This window comes from Brassica napus, chromosome A7, assembly GCF_020379485.1.
Source record: "Brassica napus cultivar Da-Ae chromosome A7, Da-Ae, whole genome shotgun sequence".
Classification (NCBI taxonomy): domain Eukaryota; kingdom Viridiplantae; phylum Streptophyta; class Magnoliopsida; order Brassicales; family Brassicaceae; genus Brassica; species Brassica napus.
The window spans coordinates 26210106-26234269 of NC_063440.1; the positions used below are offsets into that span (position 1 = coordinate 26210106).

The 24164-nt window shown below is 31.0% G+C and overlaps 4 protein-coding genes across 4 annotated transcripts; 3 read left to right on the top strand and 1 right to left on the bottom strand.

Annotated features, from left to right (window-relative positions):
* Window positions 1–1134: 1134 nt before the first annotated feature.
* LOC106357308 (protein RADIALIS-like 6) lies at window positions 1135–2353 on the bottom strand. Its single transcript, XM_013796992.3, has 2 exons — window positions 2051–2353; window positions 1135–1309 (listed from the first exon to the last, which is right to left on the bottom strand). The coding sequence occupies exons 1-2, from the start codon at window positions 2311–2313 to the stop codon at window positions 1285–1287; spliced, it is 288 nt and encodes a 95-aa protein (XP_013652446.1). The 5' UTR covers window positions 2314–2353; the 3' UTR covers window positions 1135–1284.
* Window positions 2354–6249: 3896 nt separating this feature from the next.
* LOC106354508 (inner centromere protein-like) lies at window positions 6250–8619 on the top strand. Its single transcript, XM_013794461.3, has one exon. It carries the CDS (start codon window positions 6821–6823, stop codon window positions 8435–8437), a length of 1617 nt encoding a protein of 538 aa, XP_013649915.2. The 5' UTR covers window positions 6250–6820; the 3' UTR covers window positions 8438–8619.
* A 489-nt stretch (window positions 8620–9108) lies between these two features.
* LOC106354505 (isoflavone reductase homolog P3) lies at window positions 9109–10721 on the top strand. Its single transcript, XM_013794457.3, has 5 exons — window positions 9109–9371; window positions 9454–9591; window positions 9676–9919; window positions 10146–10349; window positions 10444–10721. The coding sequence occupies exons 1-5, from the start codon at window positions 9186–9188 to the stop codon at window positions 10608–10610; spliced, it is 939 nt and encodes a 312-aa protein (XP_013649911.2). The 5' UTR covers window positions 9109–9185; the 3' UTR covers window positions 10611–10721.
* A 744-nt stretch (window positions 10722–11465) lies between these two features.
* LOC106354506 (isoflavone reductase homolog P3) lies at window positions 11466–13198 on the top strand. Its single transcript, XM_013794459.3, has 5 exons — window positions 11466–11725; window positions 11823–11957; window positions 12089–12332; window positions 12430–12633; window positions 12724–13198. Exons 1-5 carry the CDS (start codon window positions 11540–11542, stop codon window positions 12888–12890), a joined length of 936 nt encoding a protein of 311 aa, XP_013649913.1. The 5' UTR covers window positions 11466–11539; the 3' UTR covers window positions 12891–13198.
* Window positions 13199–24164: the final 10966 nt, after the last annotated feature.

Below are 24164 nucleotides of genomic sequence, written 5' to 3' on the forward strand. Positions count from 1 at the left end.
TATATGATCAAAGCTGAGCACTTTATATGTTTGATGTGAGATATGTCCACAATTGTGACCATATGATTTGAGTATACTGTAGATCTGTCACATTCCAGTTTTGTACAAAAACGAAAAAACATGGAAGAAAAAGAAATCTAAAAACAAAAATTGAAGATTCTCACTGTTGAATATAACACAGATGAGACCAAATTTATATAACTGACGACCTATGTATCTTTTCTTTTGTGTCGTCAAGACCTATGCATCTAAGCTGCTATATGTAATAATTGGCTTTATAAATAATTTTCGAGTTTCTATTTTCTTTTGTGACAATTATGTGTGGGGAACTGTTGATAATTTCTAATAATATTATTATATTATTCTCATGGAAGTTATGTTTCTTCCTTTGAGAAAAGAAAGTGGGCCAAAATATTTTATACGAAAAAGCTTCCAATATCAAAGTCCAAGTTACATAAAACACGAGACATAAGATTTTCTCCTTCACTCGCGACGTCGTTTCAGTTTTTAATCATCTATTTGGTTCACCTTTCAAATGGGTCGGTTCGAAGATTTAAAGGCCTCACTCATTTATAACAATTAGCCCGGGAAAGCCCATTAGAATCACGCAAATGTATTATATAAATGCTTCCGGCAAAACGATTGGTTTTATTGGAGTTATTAAAGCTCATCATGTGTTTTCTTATTTTTGTGACTTTTCTCTTCTTCTTCGGACATATCAAATACAATGCATGGACGATAAAATTAAAATATTCGCTCAGTACAAATGATGTTTAAATATAATCCTCAATAAATGGAGGAGAGACAACAAATTTAAATAGATATGCTAAATTAAACAGAACTCGCTTGATCAATGATGACCAAGTCGAAGACGAGACAGGCATCAGTCTGCAATAGACTATTGTGTATTCTTCGGAATACATTTTAATTTAAGACTAATTCTGAAAATGAAAAACGAAAGTAATGATTAAGATATTAATTAAGCCAATTCCCAGCTTCTTGTTATGTTCTTCTTTCGGCACACTTTTTGTATAAATCACTCTTCCCCATTTGCTAAAATAGGAAACACAATATTCTTGTCGGCTTTCAAATGTTTATTATATTCTCCAGTTGATTTAATAATTATAAAAAAAATATTTGACTGAGTTTTACTTTCTTCAATTCTTTAATTATAGTAGTAGACAAACACACAATATGAAAGCAAACGATCAATACAAACATAATCAATAATCAGAAGAGTCACATAGTCTTCTGAATCCTTACATTTAAACACGATAAACTTCATTAGATCTTCAAATTTTTCATTAGCCTGTAAAAAAACAATACACTATCAACCAGAGCATGTGTAATTAAATTATCGGTTCATGCATGTTGATCAGATTCCAAACACATATTAGTTAGCAACTTGAAGATATCGTTAATTAAAGGTTTCCCAAACTCGAGTTTTGCTTAAATAACTGCTTGTAATCTAAATAAACACTATGTCGACCACCGACCATGGACAGAAGTAGAAATAACCAAAATATCTATTTATGTACATCTTATCATCATATAGTGCTATGAGCTTCAAAAATATTAAAGATAATTTGCATGTGATCAAGTACAAGAAGAGATTAAATTTCATGTGAACACACTTGTGTTTTAATCGGTGTGTTCCTTATAATTATAAAACTACTTTTTTAATATATGTATTTCATTTAAGTTTTCTTACGAAACTAGTTTTTTATTTATTTATAAACTATAACCGCAACTAATTTTCTTTTATTCCGTTTTTTTTTGTCAACTTTTTTTTTCTTTTATTCCGTTTATGTTACAATATTGAAAAAAAGTAATGTTTGGTAAAAAAAAAAGTAGAAGAAACTATTGTGTTGTGTTGTGTTGTGTTTTGAAGATCCAACTAAACACATTACTGAACATGTAAAGGCAAATCCAAAACGAAGCATTTAATTGATATTCCAAAGTTACATGAATAATTTATCTGGACAAACGAGACACATATATAGGCTTGTTAAAGTGAAAACAAAATATAAGTAGCTAGTTAATTATTTACCTCGTGTTGAAGTCATTGATGCCTCTGGAGTTAGATTCGAATGTCTTGTAGTTGGGCAAAGGGACACGACCAGTTTCGATGTTGATGAGATCTTCGACGAGGATGTCATAGTGACGCTTCACTTCCTCTGCAGATTTCCCTCCGACAGCTTTTGCTACATTGTGCCATCGGTCTGGTGTGTCCTTGTCGTAAACTGCCAAGGCTCTCTCGAACATCTTGTTCTGCTTAAACGTCCATGACGAGCTTCTAGAGTTTGACGCCATTAATGTTACTTGAGGAGAGAGTGAGAACGAAATAGCAATAGAGGGTTCCTTATAAGGAGGAGAAAAAGAGAGTTCTTAGATTCTGCAAGTTGGAGAGTTTTTTAAAATTTTATTTTATTTAATTATTCTTTTCATGTTATACTATCCAAATTTAAATAAATGACATTTTGTGACACATTAACGTTCATATATATGGTATAGATAAAGCCAACACTGGTGTAGTATTTTCTGATATACCTTTTTAATTTGAAAAGTGGAAACAATGTATCGATATCTCAAGTTTTTAAAGAATGTATTATATTTTATGTTCTTTTTGTGAAAGAATGATATAGGAAAAAAGTGAGAGCTATGTAATATATAGTCCTATATACTCGTATGTTCGCATCTAAACATGCATTTAAATGTGGAATTACCGTAGCTTAATGGTTAAAGTTTTAAAAAATTTTAAGTTGGAGGATAGTTTTGCATTTTACATCCATGTCTGGAGTTTAAATTCCAGACTATGCAATTTCTTGCAGATCACGCATTATAAGAGGTCTATGTTTTAATTCTCGGAAAAACGATTTATTAAACAATTATACAAAACTAGATTTTGACCCGCGCAGGCGCGCGGGTGTATATTTTGAAAAATATGTTGATATTTGTTTTTCATGTAATTATTAGGATTTGGAAAAATGAATCCGAGGAACATAACCGATACCGATCCAAAGATATAGTACCAAACCCAAACATAAATTGATTAAATATTCTAATTATTCAAAATTTTGTTATTTAGAGAACCGAATCTGATCCGAACCGAAGTATTTAGGTATCCGAATTTATCTAAAAATAGATTTATATACTTATATATATTAATTATTTTTAGATTTAACGTATATAAAACATCAAAAATGATACTTTTAAATTGATTTAAATACTTGAAAATATATATAGATAGTCAAAAGTAAATATCTGAAATAGTTAAAGTATACTCAAATCACCAAAAATACTTAAAATAATTATTGATTTCGTATCCAAAATTTTAAATCAAGCCAATTGATATGTTAAGTTTAAGTATTATGACATATGTTATTCAAATTTATACGTAATATATTATTTTATTTATACATTTTGAGAAATTTAAAATATATAATGATTTAAGACTTTAAAAATAATTTAAATTAGTTATCCAAACCCAAACCAAACCCGCAAAGATCCAAATCGAACTCAAACCAAAATTTAGAAACATTCTAATAAGGCTGAAATCTTTGACCCCGAAAACCCAAAATACAAACCGATCATAACTAAACCCGTATGGATATCTAAAAGCCCATCCCTAGTCATTATTATATATCGTATTTTATCATCATATAATTAATCGTATTTTATATGTACCATCATATAAGTAATCATATAATTAATAGTATTTTATACATACCATCATATAAATAATTACATATATTATATTTTTAAAACTTAATATGAAATATGAAAACCATAATTTGAGTTGGTATTTCAAATTGGGCTTTGTATTATATTTTTCTTATATATATTGACAATATTTTTTTATAATGTTTATTGAAAAATAGTTTAGTAAAAATCCATTTTTGAATATATGTATATTTTTGAATCAATTTTTGATATAAATCAAATTTGAATTATTATTTTGATTTGAAATATGTATATAAAGTTTAAATTTTGTTTTATGGTTAGTTTAGAAAAAAAATTTTTAGGGAATTAGATTGACCCATTTTGGTATATTTTAAAAGTGGCCTAGATAACTTTCAATTTTTAAAAAAAACATAAGCCCATTACTTTTTTTCTTAATACTACTATCCTTGTTTTCAAACAAAAATATTTTTTTTTAAAAGACTGCAATCCATGTTTCCAAACACTCCAAATTTTTAAAAGTCCTATTCAAGTCTCCAAACACTCCAATTTTGTACTTGAGTTTTAATAAGATAGATATGGAAAAAAACTTACAAGGGATCTTCAATATGGTGCAAGTAAATCCGGTTAGGCGTAGGTTTTCGTATGACGGTTCAGGTGATGCATTTAGGCGTAGAACCTCATAAGATATATAGTATTATCGGTTGTCGAATCTTCTATTTAATCTTTCTCATAATTGTAATATCATAATAAATCAACGTTAAAAAAACATGTTTTTAACTAATAAGTGATAGTTTGTAAAATAAAAATTTAAGCAACTGAAAACTAGGATGATGTTATAAGCTTACACGTTAAAGCAAAATTATTGAACTGAATTATCATATCTGACAACCAGTTTATACGTAGGGTTGAAGTTGGTAAATTGAACAACTTGGCCTAATACTATGTGATTATTATAAACAAAAGATTATCGCGATGCTATATTAATATAAGTGCCACTACTTGTTTTCTTATATACATGTATTACGTATATATTATTTCACAGTTTTCGATATCATAATGTAAGCCATCTATATACTTTGCGTGATGATTGATAGGTTTAAGAATATATTAGTAGACAATCATAGTGGAAGTATAATACATCCATAGTATTATTGGAATGAAAAAGGTTTTGAAATGGAGACGACTGGCCCATACTTATATTCTCCAAAGCTTAATCGTATGTTCAAAAATGCTTATGACTAAATAATGATAAGCCATTATTTGAGCATCGTTTCTGGCTAAGTTTACCATCATATTTATCCAAAGCATATTACAAGAAATCAAGATGTTTGATATGGTAGCTTAAAGTTCTCTATTCTCAGCATCAACTAATAATTAATAACTCTAAAAATGCTAAATTCGAACAAATAAAGGATTCTATATGTCATCATCATCTTCATCACCTTAACCAAAGTTGGTGGATATTTTTTTCCTACAAATCATATTCGTTACCAATTCGAAATGATCAAAGATAAAACATTATTCTCCGGGACCTTGAATCTCATGACTTTATGTGTGATGTAATTAATGGAAGAGAGCCATTTGGATGACAAGCAAATTTACAAGAACCACCAATACTTTCATGCAAAAGAATAAGGACATAAGGGATATTATCGTTTCCTTTTGTGATAAAATTCCTATATCCAAATCTAATCTATTTTCTGTTACATATACTTCATGTCTAATGTCGACCAAATGACAAAATAAATTAATAATTTTCATGTCTAACAATAACGTTAAAGTTGTCCAATTTCATTGGTATCCCATTTTATTAGTTAGAGTCAAATGTTTTTTTGGAAGAGAAATATTGGTTATTTTAGATTCGACTCACAGTACAAAAAAAAATCAGATATACTCCATTGTAATTAGGGCTGGATCGGATATCCAAATTTTTTAGAAATATTTTTCATTTGCTTCGTATATTACGGATACCAATTTTTTTGATTTGCTTTGCTCGAGATATCCGTAACATACAAAGATAAAAAATTTATAGGTATTTGTGATTTGCTTTGTACATTATAGATATCAAATTTTTCTATTTGTTTTGCTCCGGATATTTGTAACATACTTACAGATGTATCTTTTCATTTCAGTTAATACAAATAATCTAGAAAAAAATTAGGTTAATTTTTTTTATAAATATTTTTACATGATCTATAATTAAAAATAAAAAAATAAAAGAAGCAATGAATATGTTTGTAAATTTTAAAATTAGTTATAAAAAGACAAACTTAAGAAAAAGTTATAGTTATCATAATTTTTTTCATTTTTAATACTTTTATAAGTAATAATGTGAATAAAATTAATTAAATAATGCGTTAAAATAACAATTACAGAAGCTCATACATTTAAAATTACATTTAAAATTACTTCATGTAGATTGTTGCTTTAGAAACATTACACAAATATTTCAAGATCTAGAATTTTGTTGAAACATTTAGGTTCTTTATAAATTAATCACGAGTCGAAATATGGTTAAGGCTCTTATACTCAATGCAGTTCTAAATGAAGAATTTTGATAAAGGTCAGGGTTCATATCTGCAAATATAGAGAGCTGGAACCCAAGTCTCTGTACCATTTTTTTTCTCCCAAATCTGTCAATAGATAGGCTTATATTTCAAGCTAAAAAACATTGAGAAGCCTGAAATATGTCAGTCACCGTTTATCAGAATTATCTAAAAATCTCTTTATGAGAATATTTTTCCCCATTAAACTATGGTTTTGGTTTGCATTAGTATGTTGAATATCTTAAACACCTGTTTCAAGAAGACTCAAAAGAAATTATCTTGTATTCAGTTCAAGTTTCCTGTTTGTTCTTTGCTTCTTCACAAAGGTCTCTGTAAACCTAAGGAGCAAATTCACAAGTTGAATAGAGATACCAAAGATAACTTCAATGGATAAAACGATCACTTTTCTTTACCTGCATGAAAAGTTATCTTTTCCTCTTCACACACAAAGCCACACATATACATACAAACACAGACGCAAATTAAGACACACCAAATATTTATATTTACTCTTTTTAACATTTTCACCCACTTTTTAGTCAAAAAAAAAACATTTTCACCCACTTTGACATCTCTTTTACCATAACATTATGCCTCCTTTCCGTTTTAACATTCCTTTCTTCTCCTACGGCTCTCCTTCTCGTCCCTCTTCATCAGGGACTTCTTCCCCATCACCACCCCCACCTCCTCCTACTTCTTCCCGCCCTCCTTTTCGCCCTGGTGGCATCGCTCATCCGTCAAAGCCAGCCACGTCGCAAGAAACAAAGCCCAAGGTGTCACCTTCGCTTTCTAGGTCTAAAAGCAATGTTGCGGCCACTGCAGCTTTTTCTTCTGCGTCTCAGTTGCCATCCCGAGGCGCAGCCACGCCTTCCCGGCTGGCGAAACAGAGTAACCAATCTGGTTCTCCGGTGAAGAAACCTGAGTCTCTGAGGGCAGAGGAGCAAAAGGTGGCGATGAAAGATAAATCATCAAGAGAAGTTAGAAAAGAAGCTGGTGAGAACAGCAATCCGGTAGTAGAGAAGCCTCCGGCTGCACGTTCAGAACAAAAAGAAGCTCAGGAGCAGAGAAGGAGAGAAGTAGAGAAACTTGCAGTGGTAGATAGGGATTCAAAACCAGCTCAGGAACAGCAGAAGAGCAAAGAAACCGTGAAACTTGCACCGGAAGAAAAGAAGAAAGGTCTTAGTAAGGATATGGAAGAGAGAACTAAAACAGCTCAGGAACAGCTGAAGAGCAAAGAAACCGAGAAACTTGCAGTAGAAGAAAAGAAGAAGGGTTTTCAAAAGGACACTGAAGAGAAAACAAAAACAGCTCAAGAAACGGAGAAACTTGCGATGGAAGAAAAAGAAAAAGTTATTCAAAACCACATGGAAGAGAATTCAAAGACATCTCAAGAACAACAGAGGAGAAAGGAAACCGAGAAACTTGCGGATCAAGAAAAGAAGAAAGTTATTCGCAATGACATGGAAGAGAATTCAAAAGCAGCTCAAGACCAACAGAAGAGCAAACTTGCAGCGCAAGAAAGACATACAGCTCTTAAAACGATGGGAACAGAAGATGCGACGCAAAGCAAAACCACACAAAATATCACCGCAGCAAAAGAAGGATCATCTTCAATGAGCAGAAAGATCAAAGAAGACATCAGAGACGGACTAAGCAAGCTTACTTGGGGAAAAAGCAACGGTGACAACGAGAAATCCGTGAGTGTCTTCACTCTAACAGGCGAAAACAGAGGAGCCAACATGGCAATAGGTTCTGAAAAAGACAAGAAAGACGGTGAGGTTCACATCCGCCGTGGGTACAAAACTAATCCAGACGAGAGCCCTGAGACCACAGCCACGGAGACCGAAGGAGGCACAAGACCCTACCCTAAAGACGTGGAAGAAGACGCTAGGGTTAGGGCATACGTGAACGGAAACAGTCAGGGGGTCAACAACTCGATTATATGCGATAGTTCAGTGCAACAGAACGATCCAGGCATTCATATGAATTTGAAGTTTGAAAAATCAAAGGAAAAGGATGAAACTATTAGTCCACCGGAGAAAAAACCGGCGACGGAGAAGGTGTTGAAGTATGAGCCGAGGGTGAGGAGGAGATGCTTGAGAGGGTTGCTAGCAGAGTCGAGTCAGTCGGATCCGGAGAATCCCTTGAAGCCTAGGAGACATGGTTGCCGCTTTACCTGTAAAGACAAAGATATTGAGAACACTTAATTATGTAAATATACTTTTATTAAATTATGTGAATACTTAATTATGTAAATGCTCCATTTGATCATTGGCAAAAGGGAACAGAACATGGAGTATGAGTTCTTACAAATGTTGTTGTTTATTCAATGAATCGCACCATTGAATGTTCAAAACGTGGAGCATCTTTTATTTGGAATAACTTTAGAGAATTTCCTCTCCAACAAGAATGTACATCTTTTACTTTAACACCACCAAAAGAGTCTTTGAAACTTGTATTATCTAGAAGCTTCTTTTTTTTGTTCAAATATTATTATCTAGAAGCTTTGACCACCAAAAACAGGACTTTTCTCGCAATGCTTTTCGTTTTTCTTTTTTGATATTTCTAGAAAAAGAGTAATTTCAATTATTTAACTAATTTTAGTGAAAGGATCATTAAGCGAAATACTGCATAGAAAAAAAAACAGAAATGTTGTTTGAAAAAAAATTGATGTTCTAGAAAAGTGATTTAATTTGTTTAAATAATTAATCAAAAAGGATAAATTGTTTCAAAAAAATCAATCGCATGGCATGACGTATGCATCGGAAGAGAGAGAAAGCAGACACAGTAAACAAAAGTCAAAATCAAAGACTCTTCAGTCAAAGGCTAATTCCGTAATTTAACAAACTGAAACGCGGCACGGGTGCTATATAGACCCGCCGGCCTAAACGTGACCATAATAATTTAAAACCCCTTTACCAAAAACAACATAACTCACAAAGAACAACAACATCAATGGCGTCGGAGCAAAGCAAGATTCTGGTGATCGGAGGAACTGGTTACATCGGAAAGTTCATCGTCGAAGGCAGCGCTAAATCCGGCCACCAAACATTCGCTCTCGTCAGAGAATCCTCTCTCTCTGACCCCGTCAAGGGCAAAATCGTCCAGAACTTCAAAGATCTCGGCGTTACAATATTATATGTACGTAAAAAATCTTCTCTATAATGTTCTATGAAATGAGCAGATCCATGATGTGTATTAGTCAACCATATGTTATACGCAGGGAGACTTAAGCGACAAGGAGAGCTTAGTCAAGGCCATTCAACACGTTGATGTAGTCATCTCCACCGTTGGTCTATCTCAACTCATGAACCAGATTAATATTATTTCTGCTATTAAAGAATCTGGCAAGCATATTAAGGTCAGTGTCTTTATGATTTATCTCAAGGTTGTAAACAATACGTTACAGTATGTTTTGTTGATGTGTTTGGTTACGAGTTTACAGAGATTCTTGCCTTCTGAGTTTGGCAATGACGTGGATCGAACGGTGGCGATTGGACCAGCAAAGTCGGAGTTCGCAATGAAGGCTGAGATCCGCCGTGTCGTTGAAGCTGAAGGTGTACCGTACACATATGTTATCAACAATTGCTTTAATGGATATTTCTTGGCTACACTTGCTCAATGTGAAACGAGACTCACTTCTCCTCCTAGAGACAAAGTCACCATCTACGGCGATGGAAACTCTAAAGGTAACATTAAGAGAGCATGATCATCTGATTGAAAAATAGATTTTGTTACTAAATTTCAGTTTAGGTGACGCTTGGAAGGCAAATCGGTCATAAGCGATTGTTCTAAAATATATATATTTTTTAAATTTGATCTGAGCGATGCCTAGCCGTCTGCCTAAATAATCTCTTATAACACGTATAATTACCGCCTAATGATTTTTTGAACAATGATCGAATGAAATTGCAGCCATTTTAAACAAAGAGGAAGACATTGCTGCATACACCATGAGAGCTGTTGATGATCCAAGGACTCTCAACAAGACTGTCTACATAAACCCTCCGAAGAACATTGTTTCGCAGAACGATGTAGTTGCCTTGTGGGAGAGCAAGATTGGTACAACTCTAGAGAAGACTTACGTTTCAGAGGAAGAACTCCTCAAGAAAATCCCAGGTTAGAGAGATAATTTCACACTTGTTTTAATACAATGCATAAACAATCAAGATAATGAGATTTGCTAAGGCACTTGGAAACGTTGTTGATGCAGAGTCACCACATCCTCTGGATCTTCTGTTGGCTTTGAATCATGCCATCTTTGTGAAAGGAGATCAAACGTGGTTTACAATAGAGCCTTCCTTTGGTGTGGAAGCTTCTCAGCTTTACCCTGATGTCAAGTACACAAGCGTCGATGAGTATCTCAACCAGTTTGTGTAAGAAGTAAAAGAAATCATCTTTGCCTTGTGGCAACCATTTACTGTGATAAGAGACCATTGGTCAGTTATACCAAAAACTGAATAAGACATATCTATATGATAGTTTATTGCATCAAGAGATAATCAAACTCTTAAGAAAAACAGTAACACGCGATCTTTCTAAGCAACATAACACGAAGAGCATGGATCCACCACATGACTCGTTCACCTTAGATGCCCAACTCTGTTTCATGTTTATAAATTGCATTAATGAACCCCAATAAGACATCGGAACAGACTCAACCACCGGTTAATCCGGACGTCGTTAGATTTACAAGTAAACAACACAGAGAACAACAACAACAAATCTAAGCCGTAGGAGAAATTAGTTAATTTTAATTATTTATACAATTTCAAAACTATATTTGATCCATATTAATATCACCATTTTTCGTGTGTAAACATTAATATTCTTAGCTCATACAAAAATTAGGCCTATCCATGACATCTAAACATATAGGCACCTTAAAAATGATCACATCAGCAGATAATTATCTTAGAACCGAAGAAAATGTTTAATTGTTGTAAACGTTAATATGATTTTAATTTTTTTCTTTAAAACAATTTAATGGAACTAGGAAAGAGTGAAAGACTAACAACGACAACAAAAATAAGACAGCGTCCAATTAAAAAGGGTCCGGTGAGGGTATTATCTTGAACCAACCAATGTGATTCTAAATAATTTCAACGTAAAGATTAGAGTTTGAGGTAGACAGAGGACTAGAAACATGAAATAAATTATCTTAGACTTGAAGCAAAAGTTTGGTAAGGCTATGATCGTAAACCAACCAAACATTGTATGGTCCATAAATTGCCATTCATTCACTCACATTCATAACCATTCTCTCTATAGCATTCAAATCGAACTATACTCACTTATTATCAAGAAACATGGCGACTGAGAAAAGCAAGATTCTTGTCATCGGAGGAACCGGTTACATCGGGAAGTTCATCGTCACAGAAAGCGCTAAATCTGGTCACCAAACATTCGCTCTCGTTAGAGAAACCACTCTTTCGGACCCCGTCAAGAGCAAAACCGTACAGAACTTTAAAGATCTCGGCGTGACAATACTACAAGTACGTGTGAAACTCTATTTTCTCTGCTAGTTAATGTAATGAAATGTTTTCTTGTGTTAAAAGTTTCCGTTTTAATTTGATCGTTTGGTTTGTGCAGGGAGATGTGAACGATCACGAGAGCCTAGTGAAGGCGATAAAACAGGTCGATGTGGTGATATCGAGTATTGGAAGTATGCAAATCTTGGATCAAACCAAGATCATTTCTGCTATCAAAGAAGCTGGTAACGTCAAGGTTGGTATATGATCCAACCCGTTACATATAATTAGTATACGAACTGACGAAAAGGTTATATTTATAGAAAAATTTAATAGTTACATAGTTTCATACTATATTTGTTTGTTGTTATTGTTGTTGTTTTGTAGAGATTCTTGCCGTCTGAGTTTGGGACAGACGTGGACAGAACAAGTGCGGTTGAGCCGGCGAAATCTGCTTTTGCGGTGAAGATTCAGATAAGGAGAGGCATCGAAGCAGAAGGAGTACCATACACTTACGTTGTTAACAATTGCTTTGCTGGTTATTACTTGCCTACGTTGGTTCAGTTCGAGCCTGGTCTCACTTCTCCTCCTAGAGACAAAGTCACCATTTTGGGAGATGGAAATGCCAAAGGTTAAAAAATTTATGATATGTTTTATAGGCCTATTAAATCTCATTTCTATCAAAATATTTATTTCTTATAATGATACTAAACCTATGTTTTTTGCAGCTGTGATCAACAAGGAGGAAGATATAGCTGCTTACACAATCAAGACGGTGGATGATCCAAGAACTCTTAACAAAATCATTTACATTAATCCTCCTAAGAACACTTTATCGATGAACGAAATGGTCTCCTTGTGGGAGACCAAGATCGGCAAGTCTCTTGAGAAGACTCACATCCCAGAGGAGCAAGTCCTTAAACTCATCCAAGGTTTAGTATCATTTTTAGATTTTTTTTTTAATACGACATTTTATATTTGCCAAACTAAAAAATGATGTGCTATTTTTTTTTTGTGTGCAGAGTCTCCAGTTCCTATCAATGTTCTTCTCGCCATAAACCACTCAGTTTTTGTGAAGGGAGATCAGACCAATTTCACTATAGAGCCTTCGTTTGGTCTTGAAGCCTCTGAGCTTTACCCTGATGTCAAGTATACGAGCATTGAGGAGTATCTCAGTCACTTCGCTTGAAGAGATTTCTTTTAAAAAACACCTAATGTACCACGTCCAAGAGGCGAGTTTCATATATGTAAAAAATAAAAGTTCATTCTTGTGTAATGGTGGAGTAATGTGTGTTTATGTTTGTATCTTTGTATGTGTGTGTCCATGATATCCAATTTTATGGAGTTCCTGAGATCAGAGATGGCATCCATCTACGATTAGAGTCCATAAGCTTGTTGGATCTATTAGGAAATGGTGTTGAGTCCTTTTGTATTAAATTGTGCTATTGACAACAAATTAAACTAATGACGTCATATAATTAAAAGTTTGTTATAAAACATACTTTCCCTATTTGTATACGTACTTCATATAATCTTTGTTAAAACAGCCTGGTTAACCATGTGGTAGAGTTGTCAATTGGCATTTCTAAGGATCTTGATGGCATGTTTGCAAAAGGTTGATCATGAAGTAAGTTTAATTTAAAGAATGTTTTGACATGCTCAAACGGTTACTGAATCCTAGAAGATAGCTTGAATTATAACTAGCGAATCTGGAAGGGTGAATTGTGAGTCCCAAAGCAATAATAACAACAAGGGTGAATTGTGAGTCCCATCTATAGTTGTGATGTGGTTTTAATCTTTCAAAAACCATCCAAGGTTTTTGAAAGATTAAAACCACATCACAACTATAGATATGTTCTTCTTTCTTTTGTTAGCTGAATATTAAAAAAAGGATATGTTATTTTTTTGGCAGTGTCTCCGGTTGTTCCCGCGACTATCCTTCTGTCGATAAACCACTCGGTGTTTATAAAGGGAGATCAGACCAATTTCACAATAGAGCCGGAGCTCGGTGTTGACGCCTCTGAGCTTTACCCCGATATCAAGTACACGAGCATTGAGGAGTATCTCAGTCACTTCGCTTGAGAAATTTAGTAAAACGCTTAAATAAAATTACCACGACTATGACCTCATCAGTTTCATATTGCAACAATAAAATGTGATTCTCTCTAATGATAAAGAAAGGTGTATGTGTATGCGTTGTTTGTATCTTATCAAAGAGTCTTACGATCTTTCGTATAACTTTGAGAAAATTACTTAGATTGACACACATTCATCAATCATCGATATATTATTAGACTAGTAGTGACGAGGATGGCGGGTTCCCCGGGACTCCCTCCTCTTGAAGCATACTCCTCTCTTGGCTGGCTTGAGTGCTTGACTATGGTGATGGGTGCATTTTAGGATTTTGTGACGGGAATCATAAGATAATGGCGGAGGTAGGGTTTTGGGAGTAAGCTCTTCCCATGGCCACATGACACCTCTGAATGTGATTTTTTTCGTTTTTAGCTTGTTCATCAAATTTTTAAATGTCTTGTTTTCCAGTTACCGGAGCCACTGTAACAATTCTGATTTGCCAATTTTTGAGGTTGTTAAATATAATTATTAATTAAAGAAAAAAGTTCCACATAATTGCACTGTCTTGGTTTAGTTAGTTGAATTCTGTTTAACCACCATGGTTTGAACCGGTTTTATACGGAATTAAATTAATATGTGCTCAAAATAAAATAAATAATGGTAAGAAGAAAAAAATATATTAGATATTAGTTAAAATAATCCAAAAATACATGTGAAACAGATAAATCTGTGAAGAACTAAATAGATCTACTAGTATTAAGTAAATATGTGGCTAAACGTAAATATATTTGTGTACATTATTTACTATGTAAGTATTTGGTCAAAAGAGAAATATATCAAATTTTAGTCGATTTTGTCAAACTAAATGTGAATCTATCACAAAATAAAACAAAGTTTGCAAACCAGTTGTGAGAATCTTAAAGGTTATATGTCAAAGCTATATATGTCCCAAAAAGTTTATATAAATATGTTTTCTCATGTAACTTTCTAATAGTTTTTTTGGGGGGTCAAATGCAACTTTTTAATACTATAATAAGTTGCTTACACTAAAGTAATTTACATTTATGTTTTGTTATAAATGTTAAAAGTAAACATGTGGCTAAAAATAAATAAATTTTGTGTAACTTATTTACTATGTAAATATTTGAACAAACTTGTAAAAGTATTGTGAGAATCTTGAAATATATCAAAATAAAATAAATGTATATCCCAAAAAGTTTGATGAAAAAAATGTTGTCTTATGTAACTTTCTAATACTTTTTTTTGGAGTCAAATGCAACATTTAATACTATAATAAGATATTGTTACCAAAGTAATTTACATTTACTCTCTTCGTTTTTTAATATAAGTTATTTTAGAATTGTGTACATAGATTAAGAAAATCATTAATTTTTTATATTTTTTATAAAAAATCATTAATTATTTACCTAACCACAAATCAACTAATAATAAAATAGAAAGTATATTATCATTGGTCATATAACATTAAGTGTTAATAAATTTTACATAGAAAACCAAAAACTTCATACAATTTGAAACATAAAAATTTATCTAAAACGACTTATATTAAAACATGGAAGGAGTATGTTTTAAAATAAATAACTAAACACGTCACTAAATAGTCAATAAGCAGAGTCAAAGGATATATGCAAATACACAAATAAATTTAATTAGTTTTTGACTAACTTAAGCTAATTTGAGATTTCCCAGGACCATATTTGATGGCGAAAACGGAGGGAGTATATTTTCGTATGCTCTTTCCTCCAATGTATGTGATGGGGAAGACGGATGGTATTATTGCGCTCTGGACTGTATTGACAAGGGATTTAAATTTGGTCAATGTGGTGCTAATCCAACTGAAGGCCCATCATTCTATTGTTCTTGTACTAACCATTAGTTTTTTTTTCCTCAATAAAAGCATGATCGGGATATTCAAGCTTGACATGATCGGAAGTATTTTATAATTTGGGGACTTAAAAGATGGTGTCATTATGTTGGTTTGTAATCAGTTCGGCTAAACATCGTCATATATACAATATAAAAAACACATACACCATAACTAGCATTCGATTTCAACCTTTTGGTATCTATTGGCTATGATTATACATATGTTGAAATTTGAGAATCTACCATCGTTTAACTTTTCCATACGCATGATCATAGCCGTAGGATCCTCTTTTCCAAAAAAATTGCCAAATGGAAACCAACAGTCTAATCAGAAGTCGAAAGCTTCTACGATTGCCAACATTATTAATTGGTTGACATAACCAGTAGATATTGAAGCAGCATATATTATTTTCATAAACTAAACACACAACCTTTTACCCAAAGAAACTAACCACACTCGAAAACAAAAACACAGTCAATACCGAAACAACACTAAACACACAAGAAAAAAACCAAATACAATAATAGCGACGCACATGCCAATGTTCCACGAACTGCCCCTGAACGTGTTGCCCTGGTCCGCCGAAATAAAAATGCTTCTCACACTCTTTAGTTTGCGACCTTTTAACTGAATAATAAATATTTTGGGAATTGAGCTCGTACCCCAAAATCTTGGACTGGAACCAAAGTCTGGTTGTTCTCTACAACTAGGATATCGCATACGTAAGCAGCTTTTCTAAAGCCTTTCTCTGCCCCAGGCATTACTTAAGGAAAATATAAGAAAACTTTGGAATAAAATAAGAAAATATTTAGGAAAAAATAAGGAAACTCCAAGATGAAAAAGAAAGCCAAAATAAATGAATACGTGTGTAAATAAGAGAAATATCCTCTTTTTAGTTTTTATTCAGTCAAGTTTTCCATCCAAATGTCAGCAACGTTGTTAACAGTGTCATGTTTAATGTTTATGACATGTAAAATGAAAGATGAATATAATCTGAAAGCAATATACATATCCTTAAATTAAACCTTTTTCAAAAAAAGAAAAAAAAATACATATCCTTAAATGTTTTTCAGCTTAAACAATGTTTATATCCTTATTTATTTTTGCTAGGAAATTAGTAAAACAACTCAAAACAATATTGCTTCTGAAAAATACACCTTTAGACAGCAAAAATTAAAACTAGTATTTTCTTAATGTGAATTTACTAAAATATGTTATTAGTACATTTAAAAAAAGTTACCTATATAGGTGTTTCTAGACCAAGTTTTAATAAGTACAAAATACATTTTTATTAAGAAAAAAAGAGAAGTTGTGGCCACCATGGCCTTTCAAGTTTCAAGTAATGAGTCTGCCATGTCACTCACTCATTATTTCTTCAATTAGCAACTTTTCGTTGTAGCACTAATGAATCCAATAAGATTTGACAAGAACCATTATATTACTAATACTTCATGTCGCTAGAAAAAAAGACATGATAAATCAGCACCAAACTCTTGCAACCGCATATATATTTTTTTTGTGAAAAATAACAAGTGTTTTCACTAAATAGTTTTCAATTTACTTTTTGCTTTTTGTTTATGAAAACTTTATCATATATATAGATTTGATTTTAAACTTTTATTAGTGATATTTTAGTAAAATTGCATTAAGAAAATATTAGTTTTATTTTTTGTCTACATGTATATTTTGCAAGAAGCAATATTATTTTGTGTTATTTTTACTAGTTTCCTGACAACATAAAGATGGATTCAATCTGTAAAAACAATGTCAACATCCTTGAATGTCAGATTTGCAAAAAAAAAAAGTATGTATGCATATAAAACACATGATGCATATTGTAAATCAAATACGAAAAAGCAAATTGCAAGATGTGAAAGAAGTATCATCTAGTAAGTAACTTCGATGTTATTTCACCATTTAATTAAAAATGAATTGTATCACTAGAAGAAAAATAACACATACATTTCACCAAGAGGTTTTAGATTCTTTATTACACACCACCGAGCATATTGGCTGCACTGAAGATTGAAAATCGATATACACAAATCTCGAGCGAGTGATCGCAGCTGACCCTTCTAAAGATGACCCTTTATAATATGGGCTATTTAGAGGTTTGTAATATTGGCCCTTATTGGGTCGAGAGATGATAGGTTTTATATGCATGCAATCATGTGAATGTGATTCATGTCTTGTTGAAAACACGGAGAAGTAAGCATGTGGTTGGGTGTGAATATGCGATGCATATGGCTGAGAGATTCTCTCAGAGACTACTTTTAGCAAGAAAGCAACTGAAAACACTTTAAAGATTATAAAAACTTGGAAAAGCCCTTGCAGATTAGGTTTCATGATGCCAATGGCCTATCGAAAAGCTTGAAATATATATTACATAATTAAAAAACCCGAAAGTAGTGACGATATATTATCTTTAGTGGGCTCCAATCTGTTTTTGCTTTGACTGATATATAATTAGATTCTCGATCTTAAAGCAGTCGTTTACGTTTATTTTTTCTCCAAAAAGCTAAAAAGGAATTAACCAAGATTTACTCTACATGTTAGATCTCAATTGCCGAAAAGCTTTACCATCATTTAATGTTTGCTCTTCTTTAACATTAATTTATTCTTATTTTAACCTGTGAGAATTATTAAATCAAAATTGATAGTTTTACTTGTTTTGATAATTTAATTATATTACGCTTAATCATTTTATAAAATTTACGTCGAACAACTTTATTTAATCTAGACTAAAAACTATGTAAGTTTATTCTTCACTAGTTTATATAAATAATAATAAATTTACTTTTTATAATTAGAATTCAAAACTTTTGATGTAAAAAAATTAATGTTTACACTCTTAGTTAATCATTTGTATGTTGTAACGTTACATAACTTACATGTTAAATGTTTGGTTATATATGTTTTATAAAAAGTATAATTTTGACACTTTCACAATTTTTTTAAAAAATATTCATTTATGTTTTTAATAATTATTTTTATTCTAATAAATTATTTTTGAAATAAATAAAATTATTTATAAAATCAATGCATTTTATCATTAATATTTAGATAGAAGTATGTATAAATTACATTCTAAAGTGAATCCTTTCAAATGACATGTTTAATTTTTTATTAAACAGGAGTAAATGATAAATGTTAATACTAATGAAAACCTAAGATTTACATGAGATTATACAGGTCTGTGAATGTTAATGAGTTTCTATCCATAAACAAGTTGGTGATTAGTAAATATACATGTATCTATATTCTAATTTGGCGCTCGATGTTAAAGAGTTAGGAAGGTCAACATCACATATACACACACTTGCACATGAATGTTGCTACTTTTTTTTCTTTTTCTTTGCCTGAGATGTCATTTTCGTCTGGATTCGTATTAGTCCTAATTATAATATAAATCACTAGATAGTATGGAAAAAGCATTATCAACAATTATATATGTCGTTCGTTGGCGCATTATAATAGTAACATTATGTGATCAGTGATCACTAAACAAATGATTTAATGGCACTTGGGGACCACTACCCGATACAAGATGTCTCTTTGATGTTTCTTCAAATAAACAGTTTCAACTTTATGTTTGTGCTCTATATTCTCTGAAGGAAACAAGAAACATAAACCTATGTTTATTTTCTGTAGGATTTTCCAATATTGAACTGTTTAAAACACTCAACGCGGTGATAGCTGGAACGATCTTGGAAATGGCAAAGTTGTTTTGGATTTTATTCAGTCTGTGAATAATGTTCATACTATTTTGGATAACATATGAATTTGTCGAGAAATGCATGAGTTTCTTGCTCTTGGTGATTGCCAGCAACTATGAAGCTGTGAATCATTACATTTCTACAAAACGTGTGCATACATACGGTCATTCAATTCATATAATGTACTAATCTATACGAGTAGTTGTTATAAATGTATATTTTTGTCCTACTTAACCTGGACCAGTCTGTGTAATCTAAACGTTTTGGACCACATCCCAAAAACCCACCAACCAAGAGGAAGCTTCAAATTCAAATCATGAATTTGAGTTATACTGTATGATAAATATTTGAACTATTAAAAAAAAAATATTTGAACTATTGGTTTCACTTCAATTTTAAAATTTGTTGGAGTATATATAAAAATGTGGTGAATTGTTTTTCTTGTTATGAGAATATGTGGGAAATTGGTGTGACAAGAATCCATGTCTTGTACCAAAACCATGTGATCATTCGAGATAAAGACATACACAACGGCTTAATACATACTTTTGTAACGCCACTTGTTTTCTACCCCTTCTTGTTCTTGTTTTTTTTTGCACGATCAGCATGTATTTTTTTTTGTATCAGTATGTAAATTAACCAAACTTTATTAGGATCGTAGTTACCTCATTACATCATCATAATAAAATAAAAAATTAAGATATCATTGTATAAAACTCAAATCCGCGGTGTTATTGTAACGTATCAAGTTGTAACACGGAGCATTGCGTTTTAGTAGAGTTGAATTCCGATGAAAATATTGTAAAAATGAACATTTAACTACTTTGTTGAGCTTAACATAAACCATATTATTGTTTAATTGTCCCAAGAAAAGACTGAAATATGACAAACGGGCTAGGCTAATGCCTAACGGTCGCCAGAGTACAGAGAATCATAGCTTTCACTATGCTACATAATATTCCGAAAATAACCCTTACATCATTTCATTGTTTTTTTTGTCAACGTTTACATCATTTCATTGTTAATAGAAGTTCTAATGTAGGTTTGACTCTACTTTTCTTTAGGTTTGCTAATGGAAAATGCCATATTGTGTAGCATGTTAAACGCCATATTGTCCAGCATGCTAATTACCACATTGTCATATCTGCTACTATTTATTTGTATTATTGCAAAGCTAAATTAGATTGGCGTGTGGAATAGTTTTGATTTCACACAATGAATAATACCCAACCCACTAATATCGCATGAAGACAAAAAACAACAACAAAATGGCTACCAATCTACAGTTATTTAAAACGCTAAAGCATCTTAGAGTATTAAATAATATGCTACCAATAACATAATGAAAGTGATTGACCGACACATGTTAACGTTAATTTGCTTTTATAGTACCCAAGTAGCAATTAGAGAAAACTTAAATATTTTTCCAAAGTTGATGATACACTTCTTCCTTTATAAATTACACTTTCTTAATATTAATTGACTAAATAACCCTCTATAAAACTGAAGGGTAATTTTATATAATATATGTTAAAACTAAAATCAAAAGTTCGGATCATTAATATCTTTTCTCATATTCTAGAAAATAACCAACGGTCCAAGACCAATATTCTTTTGTCAAGACAATCAAAATCGTTGTTTACTACAAGCATGACTATATTATGGTGACACTAAACCAACTAATTTATAATTATGCTTAAACCTATAGATTTAGAAATATACAGTGAATTGTAGGCTTTATGATCTTATAATTTTTTTAATTTAAAAAAAAAACTAATTAGAAATTGAACTTAGTTCTTATTTAAATCTGGACAAAATGTCTTATTACATATAGAGATGTTTATATGTATTTACAAACTATATTTACATATAGCACTAAATAATCAAAATTCTCAAAACCGCATAAAATGAAAAAAAACATTTAATTATTCTAGTTCTCAAACCGTAATTCCACCGCTTTAATACTAAACTATCAAATATAAAAGACTATAACTTTTACTTTTAATCGTTCCATAAAATACTCAAATTAAAAATGAGCAGAGTAATTTGTTACCCTTGAGCTGTGTCTGAAACTCCTGTAGCTTCAGTAATGAGAAACCCTCCTGGGCTTGTTCTCTGAGAATAATACAAGACAGCGTGAGGCTGAGGAACGTTTCCGTATGATCTCTGTCTCGTCAATGGTGCCAGAACAACCCTGTGGGAGAGATTGAATCTTCCCATCTTGTAGGGAGTGAGAAGAGGGATACTCTGTTTCGCTACTGCATTTTCCATTTCCATGAATTTCTGTGATTCTTTTTCTCTCAAAACACTTTCAAGTTTTTGGTGAGTTGTGGACGAAGATGGTTATATCTGCGACATATATATATACACATTTGGTTTTTATTATATACATATAAATATAATTATATTTTTTATTTACATAATAGTTTGTAAAGAAATATTTAGTGTAAATAATATCATAATTTTATAAAATACTAAAATAAATTGGTCTGATTTTCAAAATTGGTCTGATTTTCAAAATAAATAAATATTATTTGTAAACTTAGAAAAGAATATATCAAGAATATTCTTTTTTAAGAGAGAAAATAGAAAAATACGCCGGAGACAAATCCATCTCTATTATGAAATTCTTCAATTTTAAAGAAAAAATAGAGAAATACATTGGAGATGGTCTAAGGCATGATCGATGTTGAGATTTCAGCTTTTCTGATTCTTATTATTCTAATGTTTCAATATAATTTGAATATACCTTTGTTTTATAATATAATGGTTTAAAAGTATTTTTTGTTTTGCTATATAAATTGTTTTTATATTTCAATGTAACTTTATATTTGTTGGATATTGTGTGACCAATTAAATTATGTAAATTCCTGTATAATTGATTAAATTTATATATTAAATGACAGTTACTAAAGTAATAACTTTTAAATATTACAGATTTTAATTAAAACTGATTACATTTTGAAACATATGGAGTAATTTATAAACTAACTCTATATAGATATGATGACAAAATTGTAAAGTGGTCTCACCTTAAATTTCTCTCATTCTGTTCAATCCTAATTGGAATGAGATAATCAACATCTAATATTATGTTATTTTCAGTATATTAGAAATGGTTGAACCGTAAACCAATTAAGGATGATGTAAGAAAGACATAAAAATGTATTTCCAGTTATCACAAATATAAAATCAATTGATAACAACTTAATTATGTCCAGGGTATGACAACATAGAAGAGTTTTCATACCTTATAATATTATAATATCTCACTATATTAGTGGCTAAATCAATTTTCTCTAGCACAAATATTGACTTCATTCTTGGAATTTAAGCTTTTCTATCTGATGATATTAGTAATTTGATCCCAAGAAAAAACGGTCGAACATACATTATAATTGGAGAAAGAAAACAAACAAAAATCAACCGAAAACTTTTAAGGTATATGAAACAAAAATTAGAAATAGCAATTTTCTGCAATTAAAGAATAATGCAATAAAATTGTAAAAATGCAAAATAAAACAAAAAATATACACAGAAAGAAAGATTTAGTAAAATAAAATCATAATATAATTTCCATAATTGATAGTGCTCAGTTACACTAAAAAGTCTAAATTTACAACATACACAGTTTTATTTACATATTTAAACATATTATCTAATTAAAATGATTCTAAAAAAAGTGCCAACATGAAGAGTTAGCAAATATACGATAAAATATAATACATAACGTTAAAAATACATTATCACTGATCACTAAGAAATCATGTTAGTAGTAATAAAAATGAAATAACACATTTATTAAAACCATAGAACGGCACGCAACAAGGTGTTATTAAAATATACAAACTACAAATTAAATATGCTCAACGTAAACATCCATAAAAATGAGACATCACATTTGGATATATTTAAATAAATAATTTTAAATATATTATATTCTTGATAATTTAAAATTACTTAAAAAGAAACTAAATTATTAAAAAATCAATATACAAATAAACTAAAGCAATATTTTGTAACATCAAAATAATAAATGAATAAAAAATATATTATGTTAATAAAATTGATTTTAGATTTTAAAGATTTTTAATTCATGTAATATTACAAAATTCAAAATTTGCTTATTATAATTAATATTTTACCTTTAGATCTATTAAAATAATATTCTAGAACGATATTCAATTGTCAGTTTTCAACTATTACACGTAAAAAAATATTATTAAGTACGTTTTTTTAATGAAAAGGGGGTTTTATATTTTTAGTAGGGTATTGGAGTACTTTTTCTTTTCGTGAATTTATTCGAGATGAGATTCTGATCTTTTAAACTAAGATAATTTATGTTCTATACATAATTATATATTTTTTACATAACTCTAAAATCTCAGGCTTAATTCTTCATATTTTATTAGTTGATTTTGTTACATATAATAAAAATATTTACTTCAAATTAAAAAAAAACAAATTTAAAAATTAGTTATATATAATTTAATATGCATAAATTCACATAGAAATAAAAATAATAAATTTAACAAATTTAAATATATTAACCGCGCGTAGCGCGGCGAAAGGATTTAGTATGTATAAAGAATGAATTTTGAAACACACAAAAAAATCTAGTTTCAAAATATAAAAACACAAACAGAGTATTTTCAAATAATACCAAAAAATAATACGGAACAGATCGTACGTCGCGATTATACTTGTCAACTATTTACGGACAGTCATTATTTCTTCACGCGCTTTGTCCAATTATTAAATAATTTATATATATTAACATTAAAAA